Here is a 26373-nt window from a genome sequence, read left to right as displayed (position 1 = left end):
AATTAAAATTAACAATTTAGAATCAGCATTGACATTGGATTTAAATCATAAACAATTGTTGATTGATAAGTTTTTCACCTTTGCGAATAGAAGCATCTTTGCAGGAGACCATTTCTACATCGCACAGTTTGCCAGACCAACCTGGAGCACACACGCAGTGGTATAAATGACCTTTCTGAATACAAGTGGCTTCATTTTCACAAGGATTACCTTCACACCTGCAAAAGAAAAACACATGAATTTATCTGTCTTCACTACCTTTCCAATAATATGGCCGATTGTTCTAAATAAGTTGAAACTTACCAATCCACATAAGCGTCACAATGCTTCCCAGTAAAGCCGTATGGACAGTGGCAAGTGTAATACTTGATTTCATCGTGACAAGTTGCTCCGTTGAGACACGGTCCGCTGTCACATTCATTTATTCGATACTGACAATTCGAACCAGTGTATCTGCAAAAAAGAACAGCAAATATTTTTAATCTTTCTCAGTCACGCCATCTCTTTTAAAACTCCATAAAAAACATAACAAAGCTTAAATTAATTCTGTATCAGATTTCATATTTTTCTTGTCGCCATTTTGTAGAGGGACGATGTCAATTAAAAAACTTGTATATTCAACTATTTTATACACACATACATGTTTTGTAATGTTTTTTTATTAATATTTGTTATCAAAGATGTCAAACAGTTCATTATAATGCCACAAAATGGCTAAATAATTACTCTCCTGTAATATTACAATTGTGACATTGGCCCTTATAAACCCAAGCAACAGAATTGTCAAATTAAGTTGTAAAAGTAAAAATGGCGGCTAAAGCCGTCAGTCCAAAAGGCATTGGTAATGAAAAGAACAGCTATAGCCTACATGAAACTGAAGTAATTATATGGTAGGATAAGAATATATTGTGTCGTGTAGTGAAGCAACATATTTCTTCCACATCTTTAATGCAAATCATCTTCTACAGTCCAGTTGGTAGCGAAATATTAAAAAAAAAAAGAAAGTTACGAGTCATCACACGACTTGGAATTCTTCGGGATAGATCTTCCGGCTTTTCGTAGATCTCTTCGCGACTAAACAGTGTGGGATAAAGTTGAATTGGCATGGTTTAGCTCGAAGTCTTAGGTCTTTCATTTTTATGAATATATTGTATACAATTATTGTTTTGCCCTTGTTTGTCTTTGCTAAATAGTTTTATGTTCTTTTTGTTCAGTTTCTTGCATTTATGTTTCTTCATATTGTAATTGGCTTAGGCCGTATATATCATAAATAAAAATAAAAATATGTGTCCATATAAAAGAATCGTAGTACGAGAAAAAAGTGTCAGCAAATGTGTAAAAAATACATAAAGATTTTCAATCAGTGACAAGGCTAAATTGTCTTTATTTTGCTTTTAGTTTTTTTACCTCTATTGATAAAACATTTGTTTAAATTAAATTAATTAATTAAATTATCCAGAGTGAAAAAACATTATTTTATATATTATTAGATACATATAATATTACTAAAGTAATTACCCCGGAAGACAGGAGCAGTTGTAGGAGTTGATTCCATCGATACAGCTGCCACTATTCATGCAGCTGGACTCGGTGCAGTCCTCGTCGTTCGTCTGGCAGTTGATTCCCGAGAAGCCCAGGGGACATGTGCAGGTGTAAGAGTTCACATACTGAAAAACACGTGTTTCATTCATATTTGTCACACCAAATCACGCCCTGTGGGAAGCGGTAGACTAGTGCAGGTCTTCACTCTTAGACGGAGCATAATGATATTTTTACTTCAGTTCGAGTATGAATGCGCAGGCGAAAGGATGTGGGAGGCTACTACTACTACTACTACCATCACGCCATTTCTCCGTAGGGGTAGGCAGAGAGAATGGACCGCCACACGCGTCTATCCTGGCATACAATCCTAGCCTCTTCCACATTCATACATCTTGTCATACATGCGCTTCGGTTCTGTCTGCTTTTGACATGAGGCCTTGTTGCAATTTTTCAGAAGTTATTAATTTATTTATTTATTTTACATAAACGGCATAAATTGCCTATTACATATATTGAACATAAATATGAAAAAAAAATACATAAATAAAAACATAACAAAAAATTATAAAATTGCATAACTATAGCAATAGTAACAAGTAGGTAAATACACAAAAGCAACCAAAAATATTAACGAAATAAATACATAAATATGAAAAAACAAAAACAGGAAAAACATTTTTAGATATAAAGAAAAGTTTAAGAATAATATTGCGAGAGAAAATAAGAAATCAGACTCGTTTTATAACTATCAAGTCCAGAACCAAATATATCAGCCTTGTCCTCATACTGATTGCCATATCTATGGAGCCTAGGGATAGGCGAGTGCGTGTGATAGTTAGTTCTAGAACTTGCGGAACAAAAAGGAGATCTGTGGCGGGTATGTCGACCACGTACGCGGAAACACACCAACTCCGGCAAATCTGGACAGTCAATTAATGAATTGATCACCTTAAAAAGTAATATTAGGTCAGTTAGGATTCTTCTATCAGAAAGTCTTAAAAGATTTGCTGAAGACAACAATTGATTATAATCAAATAAAGCAGCTGGAATATGAAGTTTAAAATTAATATATTTTAGAAATTTCTTCTGGACGCGCTCGAGTGAATCAGAATGTACACGATAATGGGGCGACCAGCGACCAGACTGGAGAAATATATTCTAAACGACTTCTAACCATAGGGAGCAATAAAGTGACTTGATTGGTGCGATACTTTCAAATTTATTAGTAATAAATGAACATCGAACCCATCTCAGATCGCTACGATTAACAAAAAAACTAATTAAACATGTTTAATATGCCATGTTCATGGCGCTACTTGCTAAACTCCCATTTGAACATTAGTGAAGAGCACAATCAGTAAATTTAAAATTTCCATTGATAAATACCTGGTTGCAAGTGGCGTGATTATGGCACGGCATAGAAAGGCACTCGTCGATGTCCACCTCGCAGTGCTTACCGCTGAACCCTTCTACACAGAGGCACGTGTAGTCTCCCACTCCGTCCAGACAGGTGCCTCCGTTCTGACAAGGATCTGAAAAATACCCCAATTGTATTTCAATTTAAATAAGTAAAACACGCTCAGTGCCGTTTATTTGAATAAAAATTAAAGCCCTTATCTTATGTTTACTAGGGATGGAATGACTGAGAAAGATATTGAAAGGAAGGTGAGTGCCGGAAACCGAGTGAACGGTGCACTAAAATAAACCTCGACAAATAAATGTTTGTGGCAAAATTAGCAGTTCACAGTCCCGGTCCCGACTCTGGAGAGAAGTATGGACTTGGAAAAACAGGGATGAAAGAAGGCTGAATGCTGTCAAAATGCAATCTCTCAGGCGAATGTGTGGTAAAACTATGTTATAGATGCGCAAATGTCGAGATCCGTCGCGCATTATGTAAGGCTGAGATAAACATTATGGATAAAATCAAGAAAGGAGCTCTGTTTTGGTTTGCACATGTAGAGCGAATGGACAGCGAAAGACAGCTAAAAATATTTACAATGCGAATGTTGGTGGATGCAGAAATAGAGAAAGACCGAGAAAGACATGACATGACCAAATCCAACAAATACTCGAAGATGGACATGTTAAAAGCCGGAATTTTATCTCCAATTTTATTCAGCATTTTAAACAAGCATCACGAAGCGTATACAACAGCCAGTTAACTCATTATGGCTCATAACTCATTCTAATAGGTCAGGGTGAGTATCACATGCGCGCGCACAACTGACATCGCAGCACTGCGATGGCAAGAAATACAAACGGAACTCACTCGATTGTACCACTTTGATAAATTGAAAGTTGAAAATGGCAGCTGACAAAATGAATATGAAATAGTGAAGCAATAGTAAAATAACATACACGTGGCACAGTCATCGGTGTTGATAGCGCAGTCACGCCCCTCGTAGCCCTTGGCGCACACGCAGTGATAGCTGCCGGGCGTGTTGACGCACGAAGCGCCATTGCGGCACGGCGCCCCCGCGTTGCATTCGTTGATGTCCATCGCGCACAAGCTGCCGGTGAAGCCATTGGAACACGCGCAGGAGAACTCTTCGTACGACTGGGACGGAGAGCATACAGCGCCGTTGCGACATCTGAAAATGAAAGAAATATACTATGCCGTAAATATGAGAGGCTTCAGAAGAGAAGCTTGTAAAATTTGCACGAGTGTTTTGGTTCAAACTTCTACGATACACTCGTACGATACACTCTACGATACACTCGCACTTCTACAATACAGGTACGATACACTCTAGAGCTATCGCTATCTCGGCCTCACAACGTTACTCTTCTAACATCGCAGCTGACTGGCTACCCCTGCGCGCTTCGTCCCCCGCAGAGGCCTGAAGGAAATCATCACCACCAGAATAGTCACCAAAGTTCACCTATAAAAGGTCGTGCACCCGCTATGGAAGGCAGAGTTATTTATCTCAGCTATCATACCGCTTTCATGTATTTTGGAACAGACATGGTACAAGATATTTGCTTTCAAACCGGGAGTTCATCTCCTCAGCTATCAGACCGCTTTCATGTATTTTGGAACAGTCCTGGTACTGGGAGATGGCTCTCAACACTCGAAAAGGGTTAATCCCATGGAGGCTTGACTAAGCTACAAGCAGCCGCTTTCATGCATTTTGAAACAACTCATGTACTTAGTCAGCTTCCTAAGATTATTCTTGACGGAAATTCAAGTAATGAGTTGCATAATACTCACTAAGCAATTGTTACAAATGTGCGCTCTTATTTGAGCCCTTCCGTATTCAACTTGCAAGGTAGTTTTATCAACCATTCCTATGAAGCCAGTGCCCGAGCATAATCTTGACACCAGATGTTTGTCCCTTTGTCGAAGTCCGGTGCACGTCATAAATCTCATCCGTCAAGTGTAAACAGAATCCCGGTGATTCTCAACCAGTGAACCCCGCGAATGTTAAACTGTGTTAATAATTATTATTGTGATTTAATTAGATCATCGCTGTTCGAATTACCGATTACTGAACTCCAACCTATGTACAATTTTCTTTAATATAAAATAAACATTGAATGACAATTGTGTTTGCTCTATAACATTACTTACTTGTTGGGAGCGCACGGATCCAGTGTATCCTCACAGTTGCTTCCAGTGTGCGGTAACACACACACGCACTTGTAGTCGTGCACTAGATCTATACACGAACCACCGTGCAGACACGGATTGTTCACGCAGTCGTCAATGTTGGTCTCGCAGTTTATTCCTAAAAGAAATTAAACACAGTTCATCGATAAAAATTGAGTCGAATTTAATCCCTGATCTGTTTTAACTGTTGGAGTGAGACAAATTCAACAGATTTTGGAATATTATTGGGAAGAAAAAATACTGTCAGGGGCAAGTTTTATTTATTTATTTATTAATGAAATCATACAGTCTTTATATAAAACAAGGTACAAAAGAACAATTAAAAAAAGTAAGACCAACTACAGATTTCACACTAATTTATTATGAATGCAGGAGGAGAGGGGAAAAATAATTGAATTCTAAAAAAGTAAAAATTAAAATATTACATAAAAAGTACATAAAAAGGAGAAGACATTGTATAGCTACTCTACTTTCCCCCCTCTCTCTCCGCTTCCAGGAACATTTAAATTTATTTGTGAAAAATCACAACCAACAATAAATTATTAGATGCAGGTAGTAGATGTAAGTAAGTATAAATTAAGAGTGGAAATCAAAAGCTAAAATTAAAATCAAAAGTAAAAGTTAAAGTTAAAATGAAAAGTTTAAATTAAAATTAAGTTAAAAGTTTAAGTTAAGGGTTAAAATTAGGAATTAAAATCAAAAAGTTAAAATTGAAAGATAAAATTAAAAATTAAATTAAGAGTTAAAAGTCAAGCGGGAGATAATAATTTGTTAGGAGATATCACGCGGAATGGTCTCTCCATTAATTTATCATTCCAACTTCATACTTCGCTCCCATACATAAGGGTCGGTACCAGGTCGGAAAAGCATTTACTTGCTAAGGTTGATTTAAATGCACCTTTCACCCTGTTGAGGCCCTCATCCACCTTTTAATATTTTTTCAACATTCTCAGTCTTCCTCAGATACACAAATTCTGATTCAGAATATATCAGTTCACAATGATCTCGCATTTAGTCATACAGTAAAACCCCTGTTTTACAGTTTTCAAAGATGCAGCAAAAATAAGTGTTAAACTGAGGGAAACGCTAAAGTGAGGAAATAAAAAACTGCAGAAAAATTATAAAAACGGTCATAATTAGGGACTATTCGTATTTTCCTATGATTTCATTAAAAATATTATGTAACTTTTCAATCCCAGTGTTTTTATATTATTTAATTATAAAATAAAGCATGTTTCAATTATTTTATTTATTATTGTCGGCCTCGCAGTGTAATGGTCAGCGCATTTGCCTACCATGCAAGAGGTCACGGGTTCGATTCCCGACAGGGTTAATATGAAATATTTATTTAATAAGGGTGTTTTCACACTAAAATATTTCATAGTCCCGGGACTCATACCTGAAGCGTAAGACTGATCATCTTACCTTCATGTAACAAAAATGATCAAGATACGCTGCGATTGGTGCACCAATGCAGTGCCCTATGCACCATTAGGTGCGGATAGGGAATGATGATGATGATGATGAAATAATTTTATGTACTTAACCTTAAAAACACGAAAATAAAAATTTGAATTTGTATAAAATGCATACAATGATTTTTTCCCTAAATATTGGCATTTTTTTTTTATATGGTATCACTTCTTTTAGTATGGCACCACGGAAGTGCAACTGTCATTTACATCGCGGCAAAACTGTTTCACACTTTTATGATAACTGTTTAAACAATCTTCTTTCCAAATTATGTTTATAACTTCAAATAATATTTCTATTGCCAAATTTTTAAACTCTCTGCATCGTGATTTATTGATGTAAAGACATTCTTCCTAAAGATGCATCAACCACGTGTCATAAATCAGTAAAATGTCAAAATTAGACCCTCAAACAATATGGTCAATTACACTGAACCTACTTTGAATTTGGTTTGAGACAACAATTTACACATTTTTTTATTTATCTTGATTTTATTCTCCATTTTGGGCAAACGCAGCGGCGCGCGGCTCGGCCAGCGTCTTTTGACAGATCGAATGAGTTTCAAAAAAATTTCAACATAAAACCGAAATTATGAAAAACGTTAGTTTGGGGAATATTTCAATGAGAATTTATGGAAAAAAAATGAGACCTAAATGTTTCGGCGTAAAACGCGGGAAAACATAATTGAGTAACGTAAAAACGAGGTTTTACTGTACTTTCGTTCCAATCAAAAATCATCACATTTAATTTAACAACATTCATCAGCAAATCACTTCCCTCGCATACATCGTAGACCTTTGTTTTTTGTTACCAAGAATTGAAGTCCTCTTTGTTGCTAGCAAGAAGCACGGCACCATCAGCATACAAAGGACAATTGCAATTTAAATCAGCCATTTTTGCTCCCATTTGTAAATCTTTCAATTCTTTCATACAGTCACGGTGACATTAGGCTAAAAAATATCAATTTAAGTCATCTTTAATAAGTATGCTCCTCGTCATCATCACCAAAGTACTTTCGAAACGACCCAAATTTTTACCGGACACGGAGCTATGAGAAGTTATCTATATAGGTTTAAATTAAGGAATGATGACTATTGTCCATGCGATGATATTTCTTCACAGAGTATAAAACATCTGTTATTTCAGTGCCCATTTTTCAGTTTGCAACGCCATAATCTTGAAGCAGAATGCAGGAAAGATGGAATATCCTTAACAGATATCCACACTGTAGTAAAAAGTAGTTATCACGCGCCATTGTTCTTGAACTTTGAAACAATGGTGATTGGACTCATAAAGGTAATAAACCAAAATCAGTGATCGAACATCCCATTTCCAAGACAAACGCAAACTTTTTTTTTTCCGAGTACCTTAGCCTTGTACATGACACGTAAGGCTACTAAATACAGGGGTCCAAATATATTTAAAAAAAAAAAAAATATTTTTGTTAAATTAAAATTATTATAAATTTTAAAAAAAAAGATACAAATAAAATTATTATAAATTTTAAAAAATAAGATTTCAAAAACTTCCAAATGTATTTTCTTACCTGTATATCCAAAAACGCAATCGCACTTATATGCATTCAGTCGGTCAACGCAAACTCCTCCATGCTGACAAGGGTTGGAACCGCATTCATCGATGTCAATGTCACAGCGTTTTCCTAGAAAATAACCATAATGTTATAAATTATCCGTTTCTTGTTAACTGTCATAAAAAATACGTCCAAAAATGGGGCTCTTGTTTAAAATTAATTTATTTTATCCTTTGATCTTTAACGTAGTCAGCTAAACCTGTAGGCGGTAATTATGTCATCTCTGCATCACAATATACAAACCTCCATATCCTGGTAAGCAGTGGCAGATGAACTGATTGACCCCGTCCTCGCAGGATCCCCCATTGAGGCATGGATTTGAAGCACACTCATCTACATCAGATAGGCACCTGAAAAAAACATCAGAATTATAATTTTGGACATTTAAGTTTGTAAGTGAAAATTCTTGATGGAAGTTCATTGTAATTTATTAAAGAAATCTAAAAGACGAGTGATACTTTAATCCACAAATTTGGAATATCCAGTGACCGGTTTCAGTGAAGTTTTCCTGGTCAAGAACTTACCTTCTTAATTGTAATGACTGTAAAAATACATGTTACGTAGGCCAAACGGGTAGAGCTTTTAAAACACGCATAAAAGAGCATTTACAATCATGGTCTAATAATAAAGATAATTCAAATTTTGCCAATCATTTAATAGAAAATAAACATTTCTTTTATTAAAAAAATAATTCATATTGCACCTAAAGGCCATAAACTTGACAAACTAGAAATTCTCAAAATTAATAGATTAAATGAACAGATAACACACGTGCATTCTCCATTACTATACCCATTGTAATATATTTTTACTAATGACTTTTTACCAAAAATCACACAGAAGAGAAATTAGTGGGGCCAAAGTCTTGAAAAAGGTTGGCATTTGGTCATTTATGTTACTAATTAAGAATACTTGGTACACTTCCACTTATTTGTTAATTTTATTTATTTAAAAAATATATATTAGTGTTATTACAATTTATCCAAATATTTCAATTTTGGTAGCCATTTTCAATGAGTTGTAAATAACTTACTATTAGAAAATGGAAATCAAGTTGGGGTAGGTGGGGGTTCGAACTTCAGATCTCTGATCTGAGTGAGTCCGCAACACTAGCCACGGGACCACAACTTGATTTAACTAATTTTTCTACAAGTTTTTGACAACTTACAACCATAGCTGTATTAAAACAACGCTTAATAACTCCTAAATCATTTTATTAATAATGCCAGTTACACATAATCAAATGTTAGGTTATCATTTTTTAATTTTAAAAAAATAATAAAATTAACTAATATTTTTTTCGATCGTCTCAATAAATACCAATAAAAATGGCATTTGTAACTCGCCTACAATCTGTATTGAATGCTGCAGCGAGACTTATTTTCGGAATCTCTAAGTTCAGTTATATTACTCCACTACTTCGGGAACTACACTGGCCACGTTTTCCACAGAGGGTCGAATACAAACTCTGTTGGCTTATGTATAAGTCACTGCACAACTCGGCTCCGGAATATCTAAGGGAACTATGCATTCCAGATGAACTAGCTGACAGGCGTCTCACGCTTAGATCAGCTACATCTATGGCGAGAGGAAAAGTTATTATACCTCTACGCAAACAGCGCACTAAATTTAGTGGACGCGCATTTGCGGTCGCAGGCCCTATGGCATGGAATGCTCTCCCAACAGAGGTGCGAGGCTGTGAAGTGATGTTTCGGAAAAAACTAAACCCACTTGTTCTCTAAATCATTTGAGTAAATACGTAGCATGTGACAGCAAAATAAATTGTTTTAATTAAATTACAAATTTAAAAGCTTCAATTAAATTAATTTAACAATAGAATCACTGTGTAAAGCGCCCTTGATGTTTTTTATTACGAAAATGGCGCTATATAAGTTATCTATAATAATAATAATAATAATGCCTCCCCGTTGTACCAATTCAATCAGATAAAGACTTAGAATAGCATCAAAAATTGTAATGCAAGCAATTCTAATGTATATTGACAATGAAGTAAGCTAAATTTCTAAAAGATCAGTGTTGAGTAGTACCTCGCGTCATAGTATCCCCGAGGACAGTCACAGCGGAATCCGTTGATCAGGTCCACGCAGGCACCGCCGTTGGCACAGGGATTGGAAAGGCACTCGTTGATGTTGGATTCGCAGTGCAGACCCGTGAAGCCGGCGATGCATTCACACGTGTATCTGGAGACACAATTACTTGTAAGTGGAATGGAACATATTTAAATTTATTTCAACAGAGAGGGAAAATTTTTGAGAAGGGGATTTGGAAGTCTAGGCATTTACAGGGCTTATGACCTGTCATTGGCTGGTTTAAGTGGCCACTTTACACACTGTGAAATCCAGCCAGTCAGCAAGCATTTGGACATAATCAAACATTGTTGAATTACTACCTGGTAAAAGAAGAAGTATAAAAATTGGAAAACTGTTTTCAGGCGTTGCCTAGTAGGTGATTTGGTTCAGCCGGATGAATCTCACCCACGTGATAAAGGTTTCAGCTCTTTTACTTCACAAAAGTCAACGGATGGAAGATTTGAGGAAATGTGGATGTTCAAACATGGGCAGAATAGTGAATGTTACACAGTGTGACAGGTCATAAGCCCTGTAAATGCCTAGACTTCCATATCCCCTTCTCAAAAATTTTCCCTCTCTGTCGGAATGGAACATGCCCGAAACAAATTGCATGCAGAAATGTCAGCAAAGTACGGGAAAATACATTGATAAGACAGAAAAGAAACACAATTTAACGATGACAGAATACTTCTGCATTTTTACTTTTAAAAATAGTAATAACTACAACAACAACAACAACAAACCATCACGCCGTTTCACCGTAAGGGTAGACAGAGAGGATAGAACACCACATCACTCTAGCTTTGCATACAGATCTAGCTTCCTCTACATTCATACATCTTCTCATGCACGCACAGCGATTATTCCGACTTTTGACATGTCCATCTTCAAGTATTTGTTGGATTTGGTCATGCCATGTCTTTCTCGGTCGTCCTCTATTTCTGCATCCATCAACATTCGCATTGTAAATATTCTTAGCCGTTCTTTCGCTGTCCATTCGCTCTACATGTCCAAACCAGCGCAGAGCTCCTTTAATGATTTTGTCGATAATGCTTGTCCTCAGCCTTACATAATATACAGATCTCAACATTTTTGCATCTATCAAATGTACATAGTTTTACCACACATTCGCGAGAGATCGCATTTTGACAGCATTCAGCCTACTTTCATCCCTGTTTTTTCCAAGTCCATACTTCGCTCCCATACATCAGGGTCAGCACCAGGACTCCATTGTGAACTGCTTATTTTGCCTCTTGAGACAAAAAATTATTTGCCAAGGTTGATTTAAGTGCACCGTTCACGCTGTTCCCGGCACTCACCCTCCTTTCAATATCTTTCTCAGTCAATCCATCCCTAGTAAACATACTTCCCAGATACACAAATTTTACTACTTGTTTAAATATAACTCCATTCACATAATAACTATGTATCATTTAATTTAATGATTAATTAAATTAAATTAATTCACAAAACACACCTAGATTGTTTTTGGGAACAGAACCGACAAACATTACAGTGTTTTACTTATAATATAAGAGATCAATCACTTATTTGAGTCTACTGAACACTTTATTTCATTTTTAGAAATATTAAAACAAAATTTTTTGTGACAATTGTTTTGCCTTGTTATGGCATTTTCAAACTACTGTGAAGATTAGATGGATTGAATGTCCTTATATAGTTATACAATTCAAGGTACTTAAGTAAACATTAATCTTATGAACTAAAGCGTGTACATTAATCATAATTGTGGGGAAAACCAATAGTTAAGGGCAAGGCTAAGTGTTTAATAGGTAAATTGAAAATGCCCTAACAAGACGAAATAAAATAAAGTGTTCAGTGGATTCAAATCAGTGTTTGATTTCTTTTATTATGAGTTTAAATATGGAGTTCTACAAAATAAACATCAAATCAATCAATAACAGTTTTAATAAAATAAATAAAACAACTTTGTTTTTAACCACTAATTTTTATTTTTCACCGACCGGTTTCAAAGCAAACAAGCTTCTTTGTCAAGGTTTACGTAACTAATGAATTGATTCCTTTTTATTTTATTTCTATCATGTTCACTAAATACTACACGTGGTAAAAATTAGTGCTTAAAAACAAAGTTGTTTTATTTATTTTATTATAATGAATAACCACAAAGTTAGTGCTTCAAATATAAACTTTATAATAACAGTTTTATACAAAAAAAAGACTTACACTCTGTAATCGCTGCATGGAAGAAAAAAGTATAAATTCAGTTTAAAGAAGGGTTTATATATGTAAATGGTGTATACGATTTTGAAATCAAATGAATCAAGAATTTTTGTTTTTTTGGCAATTCATTCTATGAAGGATGATCTCGGCCACCCATGTAAATAAATTTACGTATACTGGGATTTTTAGAAGATCCGAGTAGGAATAGAGCAGCCTCCTAAAAGTTCACACCATTCTCACTCAGAAATCTTCCTACATAATGAATCACTGCAGGGGTAAGTAAAGATAGGAGAGAAGTGACATTTGATCAATTTTGATTTAATATAAGAAAGAAAAAATAATAATTATAATAATATTTTTTTTTTTTTTTTTTTTTATTTATTTAATTTTACAATACGCCCAAGGGGCATTTACAAAAAATATACAGTTAAGTACAAACATAGTGCGTAAAAATTTAAAAGATAAACAATGCTTTTTTGTATACATTTAGAAACAATAAGAAGCATACTGCCATGCAAAATAAAAAGTGAAACTTTACATAGTAAAAAAGAAAAAAAAAATTATATGGATATAATAAAAGTAATTGAATTAAAAAGCAAATTGTAAATAACTTGTAAAGAATTCAAACAAAAAAATAAATACATTTTCATATACTTATAAGTATAAAAAAAAAAAAATGGTATCAACAAATTATTGTTAAAAACAAATAATGAAAATTAGTTAACAGTAAGTATATATGTGAAAATAATATAATATACGGTACACAAAAATATTTGATAAATTAATATCAGAAAGAGATAAGATAATAATAATACACATCAAAAACAGAGAAAGAATTGTTTTATTACGACATTAATAATTTGTTTCAAACAGTGCATTTAAGAACGTTTTAAAATTGATAATTGTCGTATTAAAAATGTCTATTTCACAAGTAAATTTGTTGGCTAAGGAATGTAAACGCGGAATGGGAGAGTGTCGTGCATAGTTAGTACCCGCGTATGCACTCGTAGTTGCAAACAACTCCGTACTTCTAGTGACTCGATTAGGTATTTTGAAGTTAATGAGATTCAGGAGTTCACAACAATCGAGCTCCGAATTTAAAATTTAAAATAAAAAAAGGAGGTCATTTATTTTTCTACGATCTTCTAATAAAATTAAATTTAAAGTGTCTAATAAATACGTGTAATTTATGTTATCTAAGGGAATATTTAATTTAAAATTTACAAATCTTATGTAAAATTATTTAAATAAACTAATGACATTATATGTGCGAGAAAATCTAGACCCGGTGAAGTTGAAAGTAAAGATTACATTGTACTGATCAATGGGGAGTATTTTATTTAGTTTTACCTGTTGATTCCATCGATACATCGTGCCCCGTTTCTGCAAGGATTGGAATGACATTCGTTGACATTTATTTCGCAGTTTGGTCCCGATGTTCCCGGCTTACACCGGCAGTGGTAGCCGTCTATCAGATCTTCGCAGTGTCCTGAAAAGAACAAAATTATAATTTATTTTATTTTATTTGGGATTTTTACAGCTATTACATAAACAAAATAAGTAGAAAAATATTAACAATACTAGAGCCAATTAAAAAAATCCACTGTAAATCTAATGACACATAATATATTTATTGTAATGTGCAACTGTGTGACCAATATTCATTTACATTTCTAGTAATATTATAAGTTTTGTATGATTACTTATTTTATGTTATGTGTAATTTTTATGTGACAACATTTACAATAACAATATTATGTGGAAGCCTCTAATTGGACTTTATGATATGTATTTATGGTATAATTGATTCTAACTAACTAACTAACTAACCATCACGCCATTTCCCCGGAGGGGTAGGCAGAGAGGATAGAACGCCGCACCACTGTGTCCTGGCACACTTCCTTTGCTTCCTTCACATTCATACATCTTCTCATGCACGCACGTCGATTATTCCGACTTTTCACATGACCACTTTCAAGAATTTGTTGTACTTGATCATGCCATGTCTTTCTCGGCCTTCCTCGACTTCTACAACCAGACACATTCGCATCATAAATCTTTTTAGCCGTTCTTTCATCATTCATTCGCTCCACATGACCGAACCATCGCAAAAGACCTTTCTTAATTTTGTCGATAATGCTTAAGTCAGCCTTGATAATTGATTCTTATAAATGTCTGTTGGCTTTCCAATGAAATAAAATAAAAAAAATAAAAAAAAGAGTTTACGTAATTGTATGTGTGTGACGTTTGTATTCATGTGTATGTGAATGTGTGTATGTGTGAATGAATGAGGGAGAGGGTACATGTGCGTGTGGGAATGAATGAGGGAGAGAGTGCGTGTGTGTGGGGGCGTAAGTATAAAAAAATAATTTTGTAAAACTTGTAATTATATTAAAAAAACAACAAACCAAACCATTTATTTTAAGCTTTCTTTTAACCCATTGCACCACTAATGAAGATGGCATTGTTTGTTCATACAATACACTATTTAATTAAGACACTTTTTTTTATTAAAATAACATTATGACTAAATTAATGTTTTGTAATAAATAATGTTAAAAAATTGTGATTATTACATTTTATTTTGAAATCAAACCGAAATATACTTATTTATGTCATTTTTATGAATAAAGTTACTGTCATTCTGTTTTAATGTAAAAAAAATCACTTCAAAGACAAACCAGTGGGTCAGTGATAAATTGACCTTGGCCAGTAATTTGCCGGCTTTGTGTTGCAATGGGTTAATAAAAAATAAAAAGTGATGTTATGATTATTCGCAAATAATGTTAGTACATAAATATTATTAAAAGTTCGCCATAAATATGAATATTGCCTATAATTAGATGAAACAAGAGGATTAAGAAGAAGAGGGTTATTCTTTAGAACTTTGGAAGGAACATTAATAGAAAAGATTTTTTTGGTTTAATTACTTGACCTATGTGCCCCCTGGCAAGGATTAAAAATATTTTTTAAAAATTGATTCACTTGCGAAAAAGGTTCGCCATCCCTGCTCTAACGCGTTAAACACAAGACTGATCTCACCTCCAAACTGGCAGGGATTGGAGTCGCACTCGTTGATCTGCGTCTGGCACAGCAGGCCCGTGAAGCCGGGGTGGCAGTTGCACGTGAAGCTGTTCTGGCCGTCGATGCACTCGCCGCGGTGGCACGGCGAGGACTGGCAGTCGTTTATGTTGGTCTCGCACGACATGCCCGTGTAGCCCAGGGGGCACTCGCACGAGTAGCCCGCGATGGAGTCGTGGCACACGCCGTTGTTGCGGCAGGGGTTGGACATGCAGTCGTCGATGTTTACTTGGCAACGCAGGCCGGTGAATCTGAAAAATAACAGAAAAAAATTATATCTACAGTAAAACCTTGTTTTTACGTACCTCGATTTTATGTTTTTTCGCTTTTTCACCGAAATGTTCTGGACCCATTTTTCTTCATACGTTCTCATACAAATATTCCCCCCAATCAACGTTTTTTACAATTTTAATCATCCCGGTTTTACGCTTAATAATTTTCGGAATTCAATCGATGTGTCAAAAAAGCCAAAATTATGTCGTAATAATGATGCTGCAGCCCGCGTGCCACCGCATGTGCCACGCGAATGAAGAATAAAAACAGGTAAACAACTAATAAAGGATAAATTATTGTCTTAATCTAAATTCGAAATTGACATTTTTGTTTAAATGTCTTCCTTTAGGGTTGTCTTAGTTTTAATTTGAACAAAAACATCATATTGACTTGTACAAATCATGATACGCGCAGTTGACAAACGTTTAGGAACAATAAAGTTTTAATATCATTAAATTGCGATGTTTAAAACATAACAATAAAAATATTTTATAAAAAAGATGGTTTAAAAAGGAAAACAATTTTTCCACGATCTATATGACAGTTGTTTTAAGTGATGCCATAGAAAAAAAATGATACTATAAAAATAAAATTTCCCAACATTTAGGGGAAAAAATTTACAATGATCTAACATTAGTCATACTGTCTTTCATCCCTTTCAAAAACCACTTATGATTTTTTAGCAAATCTCTTTCCGCATACATCATTGACCTTTGCAACTAAGAATCGCAGAACCTCGAAGCTGCTAGCAAGAAGTGCGGCATCATCAGCAAACAAAAGACAGGGAAGACAAGACATGGGATATGCATTCTAATCAAACATGAGAAACATTAGCGATATGTACAGATGAAACAGACAGAAATATGAGACTTACCCTATAGCACAATTACAGCGGAAAGAGTTAATAAGGTCGTAGCAGATTCCTCCATTGAGGCACGGTTTACTGGCGCACTCATCAATGTCCACTTGGCACTGAATTCCGGTGAAACCTGGAAAAAAACACATGTTCACATTTCAATTTCAATCAATAGGTACTGCGAAATCACTGAATCAAGACATAAAATATAGAGACAAAATTAATAGCCCTCCCCAACTAAAATATCCTGTTTTAAGTACTGTGGAGCATTAAAAGAATCTCTGCTTTTAATAAATTTTGACATGAAATAATATATTTTTTAAGGGTAGGCAAAGAATGGAATGCCACATGCGTCTATCCTGACATCTTCTTCCACATTCACACATTTTGTTATACACGCCCGTTTAGATTTGGTGATCTCTGTGGTTAGGTTCCAATGCATTAGTTGCATATTTTTGTTTGTATTATGGAGCTACCTAGAGAGGCTATATAAGGCTGTGAAATTCCTTATATTTATGATCACCCTCAATCTCATAATTTTTGTCCGATCTTCTAAGTTTTTTAGATTAATCTTCCAAGAATAAATCTCTACAGAGAAGTATTTATTCATCAATCAATATATTCATCAACTGGAATATGCATTGTCAGTCTGGAGCCCTTTGTACAACTGCAACTCTTTTAACTTGGAAAGAGTTCAGCGGAAGTTTTTACGCTACATACAGTTCAAAAAGGGTAAACCAATAAATTAAATTTGCTACCAAACTTGAGGTTACCATTGCTCTCCACCAGAAGGACAATTTTTGACCTCACTAATGCACAAAGTGATATGCACCATAATAGATTGCCCAAAATAACTGTCCCTAATAAACTTTCTGTACCCCCAAGGACCACCAGACTCCGACACGTGTTCCAGTGTGAGTACAATAGGACAAACTTCACCTACCATTATATAGTTGGATAATTTATAAAGCGCCATTTTTGTGAAAATCACCTCAAGGGCGCTGTACAATTAATAAATATCCCAGTACGTCTTGCAGCTACAGAGCGCATGGACGGTTGGGATTCTAGTTCCTCGTTTTCAATTAAGATCAATCAAAAATTATAACAAATAGGAGCTAGATTACAGGACGTCTTGCAGCTACAGAGCGCATAGACAGTTAGAAATTTAGCCCCCATTTACACATTTTAAAAATTGACAAATAAATTTAGTGTATTACAAAATAATAATAATATGAATAGTGAAAAGGAGTAAGATTACAACACGCCTTGCTGCTACTAAGCGCATAGACGATTGGAATTCTAGACCCCGTTTACAAAATTTAGGTATTTTAAAGTTGGTATATTAAAGCTAGATAACCAATCATCGTGCAGCTACAAAGCGCATGGATGAGAGGAATTCCAGCAAAGTTAAAACAATATCAATAAATTTATAAAAAATAGAGTATAGTAGTAAATTGGTCAAGTGTTCATGCCAAGAAGTAAGCAATAAAAAACTAAATAAATCAAACACTGTTTCAACTCCATGGTTAACAAAGGGAGATAGATGTCCGAAGAGAAGCTTTTGTAGACAGTAGGTAGATATCGTCGCCATGTGGCCCGCTGGTTAGTAGATAGTTTCTGGAAACGCACGTGTGTAGTACTATTATGCCTTTTGTTCCAATGACTTGGTCCATGACCATTCTCCCCTCCCCCAGTGAGCATCTACAGAGCAGCTAATAATTATGCTGAGCTGTTAGACTTGCTGAAATTAGCTATCCTATCCGTCGAATGGCCATCCCCTCAAATCTCCCCTATTTAATGTATTTCTCCATTCATCTTCCCTTTATTTCCTTTCTCTTTTTTTTTTTAGAATGAATTGCACGTTAAGTGTAGTAGTTATGATAAACCTTTATTTATGCGGGTGAGATTCATCTGATTGAATTATTTCAACTGGACCGGTTTCGAAGCTATACAAGCTTCTTTATCAAGGTATGGTTAACTAATGATTGATAAAGAAGCTTGAAAGGCTTTGAAATCGGTTGGTAGAAAAAAAAAAGTGGTTAAAAACAAATATGTTTTATTTATTTTATTATAATGAATGAACAATGGTTACGCCACATTTACTTTGTTGGATTTATTTGCTGCATACTGGGCCCTGGTTAAGATGTTGCATTTCTTACTGTGGGTAGGTACCACATTTTGTCTCTGGGCCAACATGTTCAAAATTAAAAATTACTCAATGGTAATTTTTTTTACCCTACTTTGCTCATCTAATGAGAGAACTAATGAAAATTGGACCTCGGATTAAACAACTCCGTGGTGGACATTTGACCGACATTATCTTTAAAACATCAAATATTATTTAACATGATATAAAAATATCCGTTTTATGTGAAATAAAATTTGTTTTATATTTTAAGTTCAAAGTTCATTAATTAAATTACTCTTATTAAATGACCCTTTACTTATCAACTCTGTTGTGTCAATCAACATTTCCGCGTGCACAATAAAATTTTAGAGAAATTAACAGATTGCTTTTTTTTATCTTACATTTGTGTTATGATTATTTTTTTCCCATCAAGCAACATTACGCGGGGACATCACGAATGCGCGCGGCGAAAGTAGGGCATAGTGGGGGGATTATTGGACACAGTCCAATGTTTTCAAATATGATTCTACGCTCCTTCTGGACTATTCTTAATTCTATGATTGTAGTTATATAGGGTTCGGTGGCAAAGCATAAAGTTAACACATTCTGCGAACCAGACAATCACGAGCGTTCATCTGCCAACAACGGGCAAGTGGGGCGATCATTTGTACTATTTTAAGCGCAAATTAAATTAAAAAAACAAATTTAATTTTAAATGTATTTCTTGAGATAAAAGACATTTTTGCAATATCTATAATATTTAAATTTTAGGATGATTTTCTATTATTTTTTTTGAGACAGAACCATAATTAATTTATTTGCTTAATTAAAATTCATGTTTAAGTCAAATATAACATTAAGACGCATTAATTTATGAATAACTAGAGCCGTGTTAAAAAATAAGTGAGAATATACTTATTGGTGAATGTTTAAAATAACACTTCAGATAAAATTTCTAATATTTTAATTGGGCAACATTCGAGTTGCGTCAAAGTTGAAACTCTCAGTGTGACGCAGATGCACATTGTATGATATTATAGATCGCCAATAATACAATAAGATTATCACTTCTCACAGAACACCGTGGTGAAGAATGGCAAGCATGATTTATATAACTGCCGTTTGGAAAGAAAGAATATATATTATAATCCGTAATAAAAACAATGGCCTGGCCGGGTCCCACGCTCTGGCTACCAATGGGAAAATATTGAAATCATTATTTCCGTGTTTGAGAACACTATAATTGGTAGATCATAATATGTAATAGAATGAAAATGCAATCACAAGAAAATACTTTCAATTCGCAGTATCAAAATATTCTGAAATAATAAGATTGAAATTTCATCTATCAGTTTATGATGAAAAATGTACCACAAACTATTTTAAAATGTTCGCGGACAATTTTTTCTCATAGGTTTCACTCATATGGACACGTATCATAGCTATCTTACTTTTTTTAATATATCCCTTCCAAATGGACCGTAGTCGATGGTTTAAAGTAAATCTTTTTTTTTATTTTTTATTTTTATTTATATTTTAAGGACATATTTATACAAAGAAAATTATTATAAAGAAAAGTAGAAAGACACAATGGTATATAGTAGACTCGGTGGGAGTGGAAGCGGGAGAGAGGTGTTTATAATTTAATTTGAAGAAGACAACTTGTTATCAAAGAATTCAAGACTGGTATGTTTGTTGGCAGACCTGAGAATTCTGGGCACAGGGGGATGAAAACCATAGTTAGTTCTATGGTTATCGGTATGAAAGAGTAAGTTTTGTCTGAGGTTTGAGGTTTCTTACATATAATTACTTCAGTTTCACGTAGGCTATGGCCATATTTTCACTACCACAGTCTTTTAGACTGACAACTATAGCCAGCATTTCCTAAATAAGAGACACGAATTTGATTTCTCCAGCCAGCATAACCGCAAGTGTTTACTTAACCATTGCAATTTTTACAAATGTTTCACATCATTTTGACACCACTATGATTTTTTCAAAGATTTATAATTTTGATTTGCCGCATTCATTTTTACAGGCGACATAACTATTCACACATCATTACCCTTTCCACGAATGAGTTCTACAAAATATGTGGAATTTTTCAAATTAGTGTTTTTGATTGGCACACTTAATTTGAAAATCATGACAACATTCGTGGGTAATTATAATTTTCACATATTTAAATGAAGTTTCGCCATGCAATTAAATGTTCTCATTGCTATCATGTCTGAGAAAATAATTTTAAAATCCAATTTTGCATAGGATCAAGTTCTCAATTAATTAAGATTGAATTGTAAACTTACCAGGCATACACACGCATCGGAAGGTCCCCGGATCGTCCAAACAGCTGCCGTCGTTCTGGCACGGGTGGCTCTCGCACTCGTTGACGTTAGTCTCACAGCGCGGGCCCGTGAAGCCCTGCGTGCAGTTGCACACGAACGAGCCCGGCGTGTTCACGCAGATGCCGTCGTGCTCGCAAGGGGAACCTGATGCGAGGAAGATTTCTACACTTTAGTTGGAATCTATATCCGACACGGGTGGACAGCGATGTAACGAAATGATAAATTGGTCCACAGCGAAACTGATGAAGGCAAAGTTAACCTCATCTTCAAAGCGTCATCCTATCAGACCATTAAAATTGGATGTGTTATAACGAAAAATTTTATTATTCATTTATTTCAAACTGCATATTCCTATAGAACAAATCAACTACATGTCTTTGTATAACTTTTTGAATTTACCTACTCTGGAGGATCGCAGGAAAATAACTGACCTAATATTTTTATATAAAATCATTAATTCTAAATTCGACTGTTGCGAACTCCTGGATTTAATAAATATTAATACACCAACACGTAGAACTAGACAAAATAGTCTATATTATTGTCACCCTTCTCAAACTAACTATCTTTGTCACTCCCCAATACCGCGTATACACAGACTAGGAAACGAATGTACCTCTCATTTCGGCATTTTTAACTTGACTCTCTGTGAATTCAAATCATCTCTCTATAAATATTTTATGATGTTCCATAGTAACGATTAACGAATTATTTGCAAAAGCTACTTATGCTAATGATCTGGTGTTTATTAATTTTATATATTTTGTATGCTGACATACATACATGTATATATATATTTTTCATGTTATTTTTCTTTTTATACCCATGTTTTAATATTGTTTTTTAGTTTTTAATTTTTGTATATCTAACTAACTCATTATATTGTTATATTTCATATTGTAAAAGGCACTTGTGCCGTATAATAAATAAATAAATATTGTGAGGTAATTACTACAACGACGTAGCTTCAAAATCAGCATTTTTGATTTAACCACTAAAACCACATTTTTTAGGTGGTTTTCAATTTTTTTTATTCATATATATTCAAACAAACAAACCATCACACCTTTTTGTAGGCAGAGAGGATAGAACGCCACATCACTATCAAGAAAAGATCTGGACTATTTATTGAGCGCTAAATAAATGGTCAATGCTTCTTTTCTTTTGAAAAAAAATGTTTTTAACTATTCTTTTATTGTAATATTAAAACCTTATAAATTGTATAAATGGACAATGTCCGTTTGAACCGCCCTTGAACCTGTAGCAATTGCACAGAAATCTTTAATCCGAGTCATTTTAAAAAAAACATTTCGTTATCCAAGTGACTTGCTCTTCAAAGAATTCAGAGTACTGAATATTATTCAACAGTATATATTGAGAACGGTAGTGGTTACACACATAAAGAGAGACATTTACCCAAGCGTCAACCACAACCATAATACAAGATACTCTAATAGGGATCTGATACTAAGTGAAGGGGTCAACACTGTTCTGGCATCGAGACAACACTATTACGTAGGCAAAAAGGTCCATAACCTTTTGCCAGAATCGTGGAAAGACGGGAGTGTTGTCGAGTTGCGGAAGGTGTTGACCTCGCTCTTTCATGACATTGGTCGTAGGGAGTCAGAAAGGTTGATGCATGCCGCGGATTGGAGATTCTTACTGGATGTCGAAAATAAAATATAAAAATAAGGAATAATTTTAAAATATATAAATATATTTATTGCCATCTGGCAACCATGAAGTTTCGCATAAATAAATTGTCTATGTTTTTATGAATGTATGTATGTGTATGCGCATGGGTGTATGTATATATATATATATATGTGTGTATATATGTGTATATATGTGTATATATGTGTATATATGTGTATGTCTGTATGTATATGAATCAAAATGTGTATCCGAATAAGTTTTTATTTTGTTTGTCTGTGCTCTATATAAATTTGTTAACTTTTATAATATATTAAAATGTAATTGCCTAGCTTGGAACCTGGTATGTACCCTTGTTAGCTGGGCAAAGTGAACATGGAATTGTATTTTGATAAAGAGTGTGAATAAATAAATAAATAAAATAAATAAATAATTTATTTAAGTTTTGGGGTCTGAAAAATGGGACAACGAAGCCTCTTAATTTTAGTTAGCTGCATAATCAGTCTGACATGTAGTTATCTATTTCACACAGTAACGGGAAGGAATACTCGCATATTTTGTACCCGACTGAATAAAAATAATAAATCAATAATCTGTATAGTAAGTTGAGTTACGTTGGTTAGATTTTATGCAAATCCAGATAAATCCACCACATTTTTTATCAAAGACGTAATGAAATGTATTATTAAGCTAGCATGTTGGATGTTAAATCGAAAGTTAATAATATAAATTGTCATTTGTTTCACATGAACAAATATAATTATAATTAGATGAATGTCGGGATTTTTTTTTACTTAGTTTTTGCTGGATCTCGAAATGAAAATTTTGGACTTGATCCGGTACACGCCCAGGCCCGGGAAGTGTAAATTGACGTAAGGTTATTTTTACCGACAAGGCTCTGTGGCATAATTGGATAGACATTACCTTGTTCGCACTCATTGATATCTTCAGCGCAATCTACTCCCTTGTAGCCGGGAGCGCAGGAGCAGGTGTAGGAACCGTTGATGGGGCTGGTGTCGCAGTACGCGCCGGCGTGGCACGGGCTGGACGTGCATGCGTCCACCAGGTGGCAAAGTAACCCTGGAATATGACGACCAAATGAAGGAGGAAAATACAAGAAACGGGTCAGTCAAACAACTTATAACAAATCAAACAATATAAGAAATCAAACACTGATTTGAGTCTACGGAACACATTATTTTATTTGTACAAATATAAAAATAAAAACTTTGTGACAATTGTTTCGCCTTGTTAGGGCATTTTCTAACGAATGTCTAAACATGTATGCAGTTAACACATCCGTGATATTCTATTATTAATAATTTATTTTGTTTAACCTTTTCCTTACTGTTCTAAAAACACCCGCGCATTACGGTGCTGTGTAGTCACTACACATTAAAAAAATAAGAGATTTAAAAAGGGAAAAATGGAATATTTATAGGGAACGGCTTTAATTAACCATATTTTAATTCAAAGATGATAATATTTCAAATCTAACTGCTGAAAACATGAAACGACTCTGGCGAAACGTGCAGCCGCGCCAACTTCCCAAGAGCTACTAAGTAGCTATATCGTACTGGATTACGTGATTGACTGAAAGTATACTTTTGATGATATTTGTAATTTATCCCCGATTTCTAATAAAATGCTTTTTTTGAGCCTAATAAGTACTTATTATTTAATAACAAATTATTTCAGTCGATACGTAAATGTGTAATGGAGGAATACCAAAAATCTAAATCCAATATTTATAATGATATTATAGTTATTAGAAGCAATGTGTACTAGCTACACATCACCGGGGAGGGAGGGTTGATCTACCTCCCTCTTACTCATAGTTGCGATTGTTTATCTTATTTTTTGTTTTGTACACCATTTTGTGAAAAGAACCTAAATTATATTGTTATGGTATTTGTTACAATTAATATAGGGTAAAGTTTCCGCAAACCAAGTTTTGTAAAATTTCCACTGAAAATAAACGTAAAAATGGCATTTTTCAATAAAAAAATATAAAAGCGCCATCTCTGAATAATTGGTTTCATATTTTCGTTTAGTATGACCTTATTAATAAGTCTTATGTCACAATATTATCGTTATAACCTACACTGGCAGATCAGTCTTCCGCTCAGTTTTTTCAAATACAACAGAATAATTATCTTTAAAAATGACATAAAATACAGTCGCAAGACGTAAATCAACACAAAATATGTATTCTAGAAATGGTTAATGAATAGCACTGCTCTTATCATTACCGGTTTAAACACCCTAAATAATTATTATCTCAGTTCCTCATGTTTGTGGGTGTGTCACTCTGCACCCAAAAAAGAACTTCATCTTGACCTGTAGGAATCAAACCCAAGAGCCTTGTAGCCGAAATATCGTAACAATCACCATATTATGAGGCAGAAAAAGATATTACATCTCTTGAAAACATTAAAAGTGCAACAGGAAATTGGGATTGTACTCCACGGTTCCATATCACCAAAGCAATTGCAACAAAACTAACTGCGATCTAACATGTTCAGTACTTGATACAACAGATAAAATTAAATATCTTGGTGTATATAGTTACATAGACCAAAACTTAAAATGGAAAGACCATATTAGTGAACTAGTTAAGCGTATTAGAAAATTCAATACGGAAATTCTATATAAATTATTTAAAGTTCATACAGTAGACACTATTTATAAAATAAATTCCACTATACAAATTTATAATGAAGAAAAAATAAAAGAATTTTAGATGAATAAGTCACTCAGATACCAAAATAATATTAAAATCCCTAAGTGCACACAAGTCATGGTCAAAATAGCTTTGTCTTCAAAGGTGTCAAAAATTACAATAATCTCCCCAATGAACTAAAAACTATTAAAACTAATATATCAATACATAAATTCAAAGTAAATTTAAAGAAATTTATTGAACAAGTGTAAAAACTGCTTTCAATTGTAATTAGTATGAATGTATTATTATTTTCTGTTTTTCCATTTAAATCCTGTAAGTTTTTTTTTCTCATTTACTCGTGTATTCAAAATTATATAAATTCTAATAAATAAATAACGAAAACAGTGTAAGTCTCTTTTTTTGGCGAGTTGCAGTTATAACATTTACTAGATGTATAAAGTAGATTTGTATAGATTTAAAAAAACATGTACCATTTATGAAATATATTGATTATTATTTATATTTTTTTTAAATATCATTGTGAGTTAGCCACAGTTTTAAATCTACATAGACACAACGGGATAAAAATATTTTATATTCACCAGTTTTCCCGGGAGTACAGCGACAGTAGAAGGACCCGACTCGATCGATACAGGTTGCCCCGTTGAAGCAAGCGGCTCCCGCGCAATCGTCGATGTTCACAGAGCACACGGGACCCGTCCAGCCATTGACGCAGATGCAGGAGAACCCGCCCATTGTGTTGATACAAGTGGCGCCATTCTGACACACCATCGGTCTGAGAAATCAAACATGTTGCGCAATCAATACAAAGATTAAACACTAAAAAACAGGGGATGAACTCCC

General features: G+C 34.3%; 1 protein-coding gene across 5 annotated transcripts in view; it reads right to left on the bottom strand.

Moving 5' to 3' along the window:
• N (neurogenic locus Notch protein) overlaps positions 1 to 26373 on the bottom strand; it is a 246185-nt gene that overhangs the window by 17920 nt on the left and 201892 nt on the right. For 3 of the 5 annotated variants that reach the window (XM_088224883.1, XM_088224910.1, XM_088224901.1), the window contains exons 7-21: positions 26112 to 26305; positions 23769 to 23924; positions 21153 to 21353; positions 16737 to 16851; positions 15551 to 15840; positions 13859 to 13997; positions 10265 to 10417; positions 8460 to 8566; positions 8172 to 8285; positions 5114 to 5270; positions 3901 to 4133; positions 2929 to 3074; positions 1519 to 1667; positions 304 to 453; positions 79 to 218 (exon numbers count right to left, since the gene is read on the bottom strand). In XM_088224883.1, coding sequence (XP_088081009.1) covers positions 79 to 218; positions 304 to 453; positions 1519 to 1667; positions 2929 to 3074; positions 3901 to 4133; positions 5114 to 5270; positions 8172 to 8285; positions 8460 to 8566; positions 10265 to 10417; positions 13859 to 13997; positions 15551 to 15840; positions 16737 to 16851; positions 21153 to 21353; positions 23769 to 23924; positions 26112 to 26305 — 2444 coding nt within the window. The remainder of the gene's footprint in view (positions 1 to 78; positions 219 to 303; positions 454 to 1518; positions 1668 to 2928; positions 3075 to 3900; positions 4134 to 5113; positions 5271 to 8171; positions 8286 to 8459; positions 8567 to 10264; positions 10418 to 13858; positions 13998 to 15550; positions 15841 to 16736; positions 16852 to 21152; positions 21354 to 23768; positions 23925 to 26111; positions 26306 to 26373) is intronic. The other 2 variants (XM_088224893.1, XM_088224915.1) reach the window with 1 other exon arrangement.

The sequence above is a fragment of the Micrasema longulum genome, unplaced genomic scaffold (assembly GCF_059751315.1).
Source record: "Micrasema longulum isolate JH-2025_06_02 unplaced genomic scaffold, ASM5975131v1 h1tg000034l, whole genome shotgun sequence".
Lineage (NCBI taxonomy): Eukaryota > Metazoa > Arthropoda > Insecta > Trichoptera > Brachycentridae > Micrasema > Micrasema longulum.
This window is presented reverse-complemented; position numbering and strand designations above follow the sequence as displayed.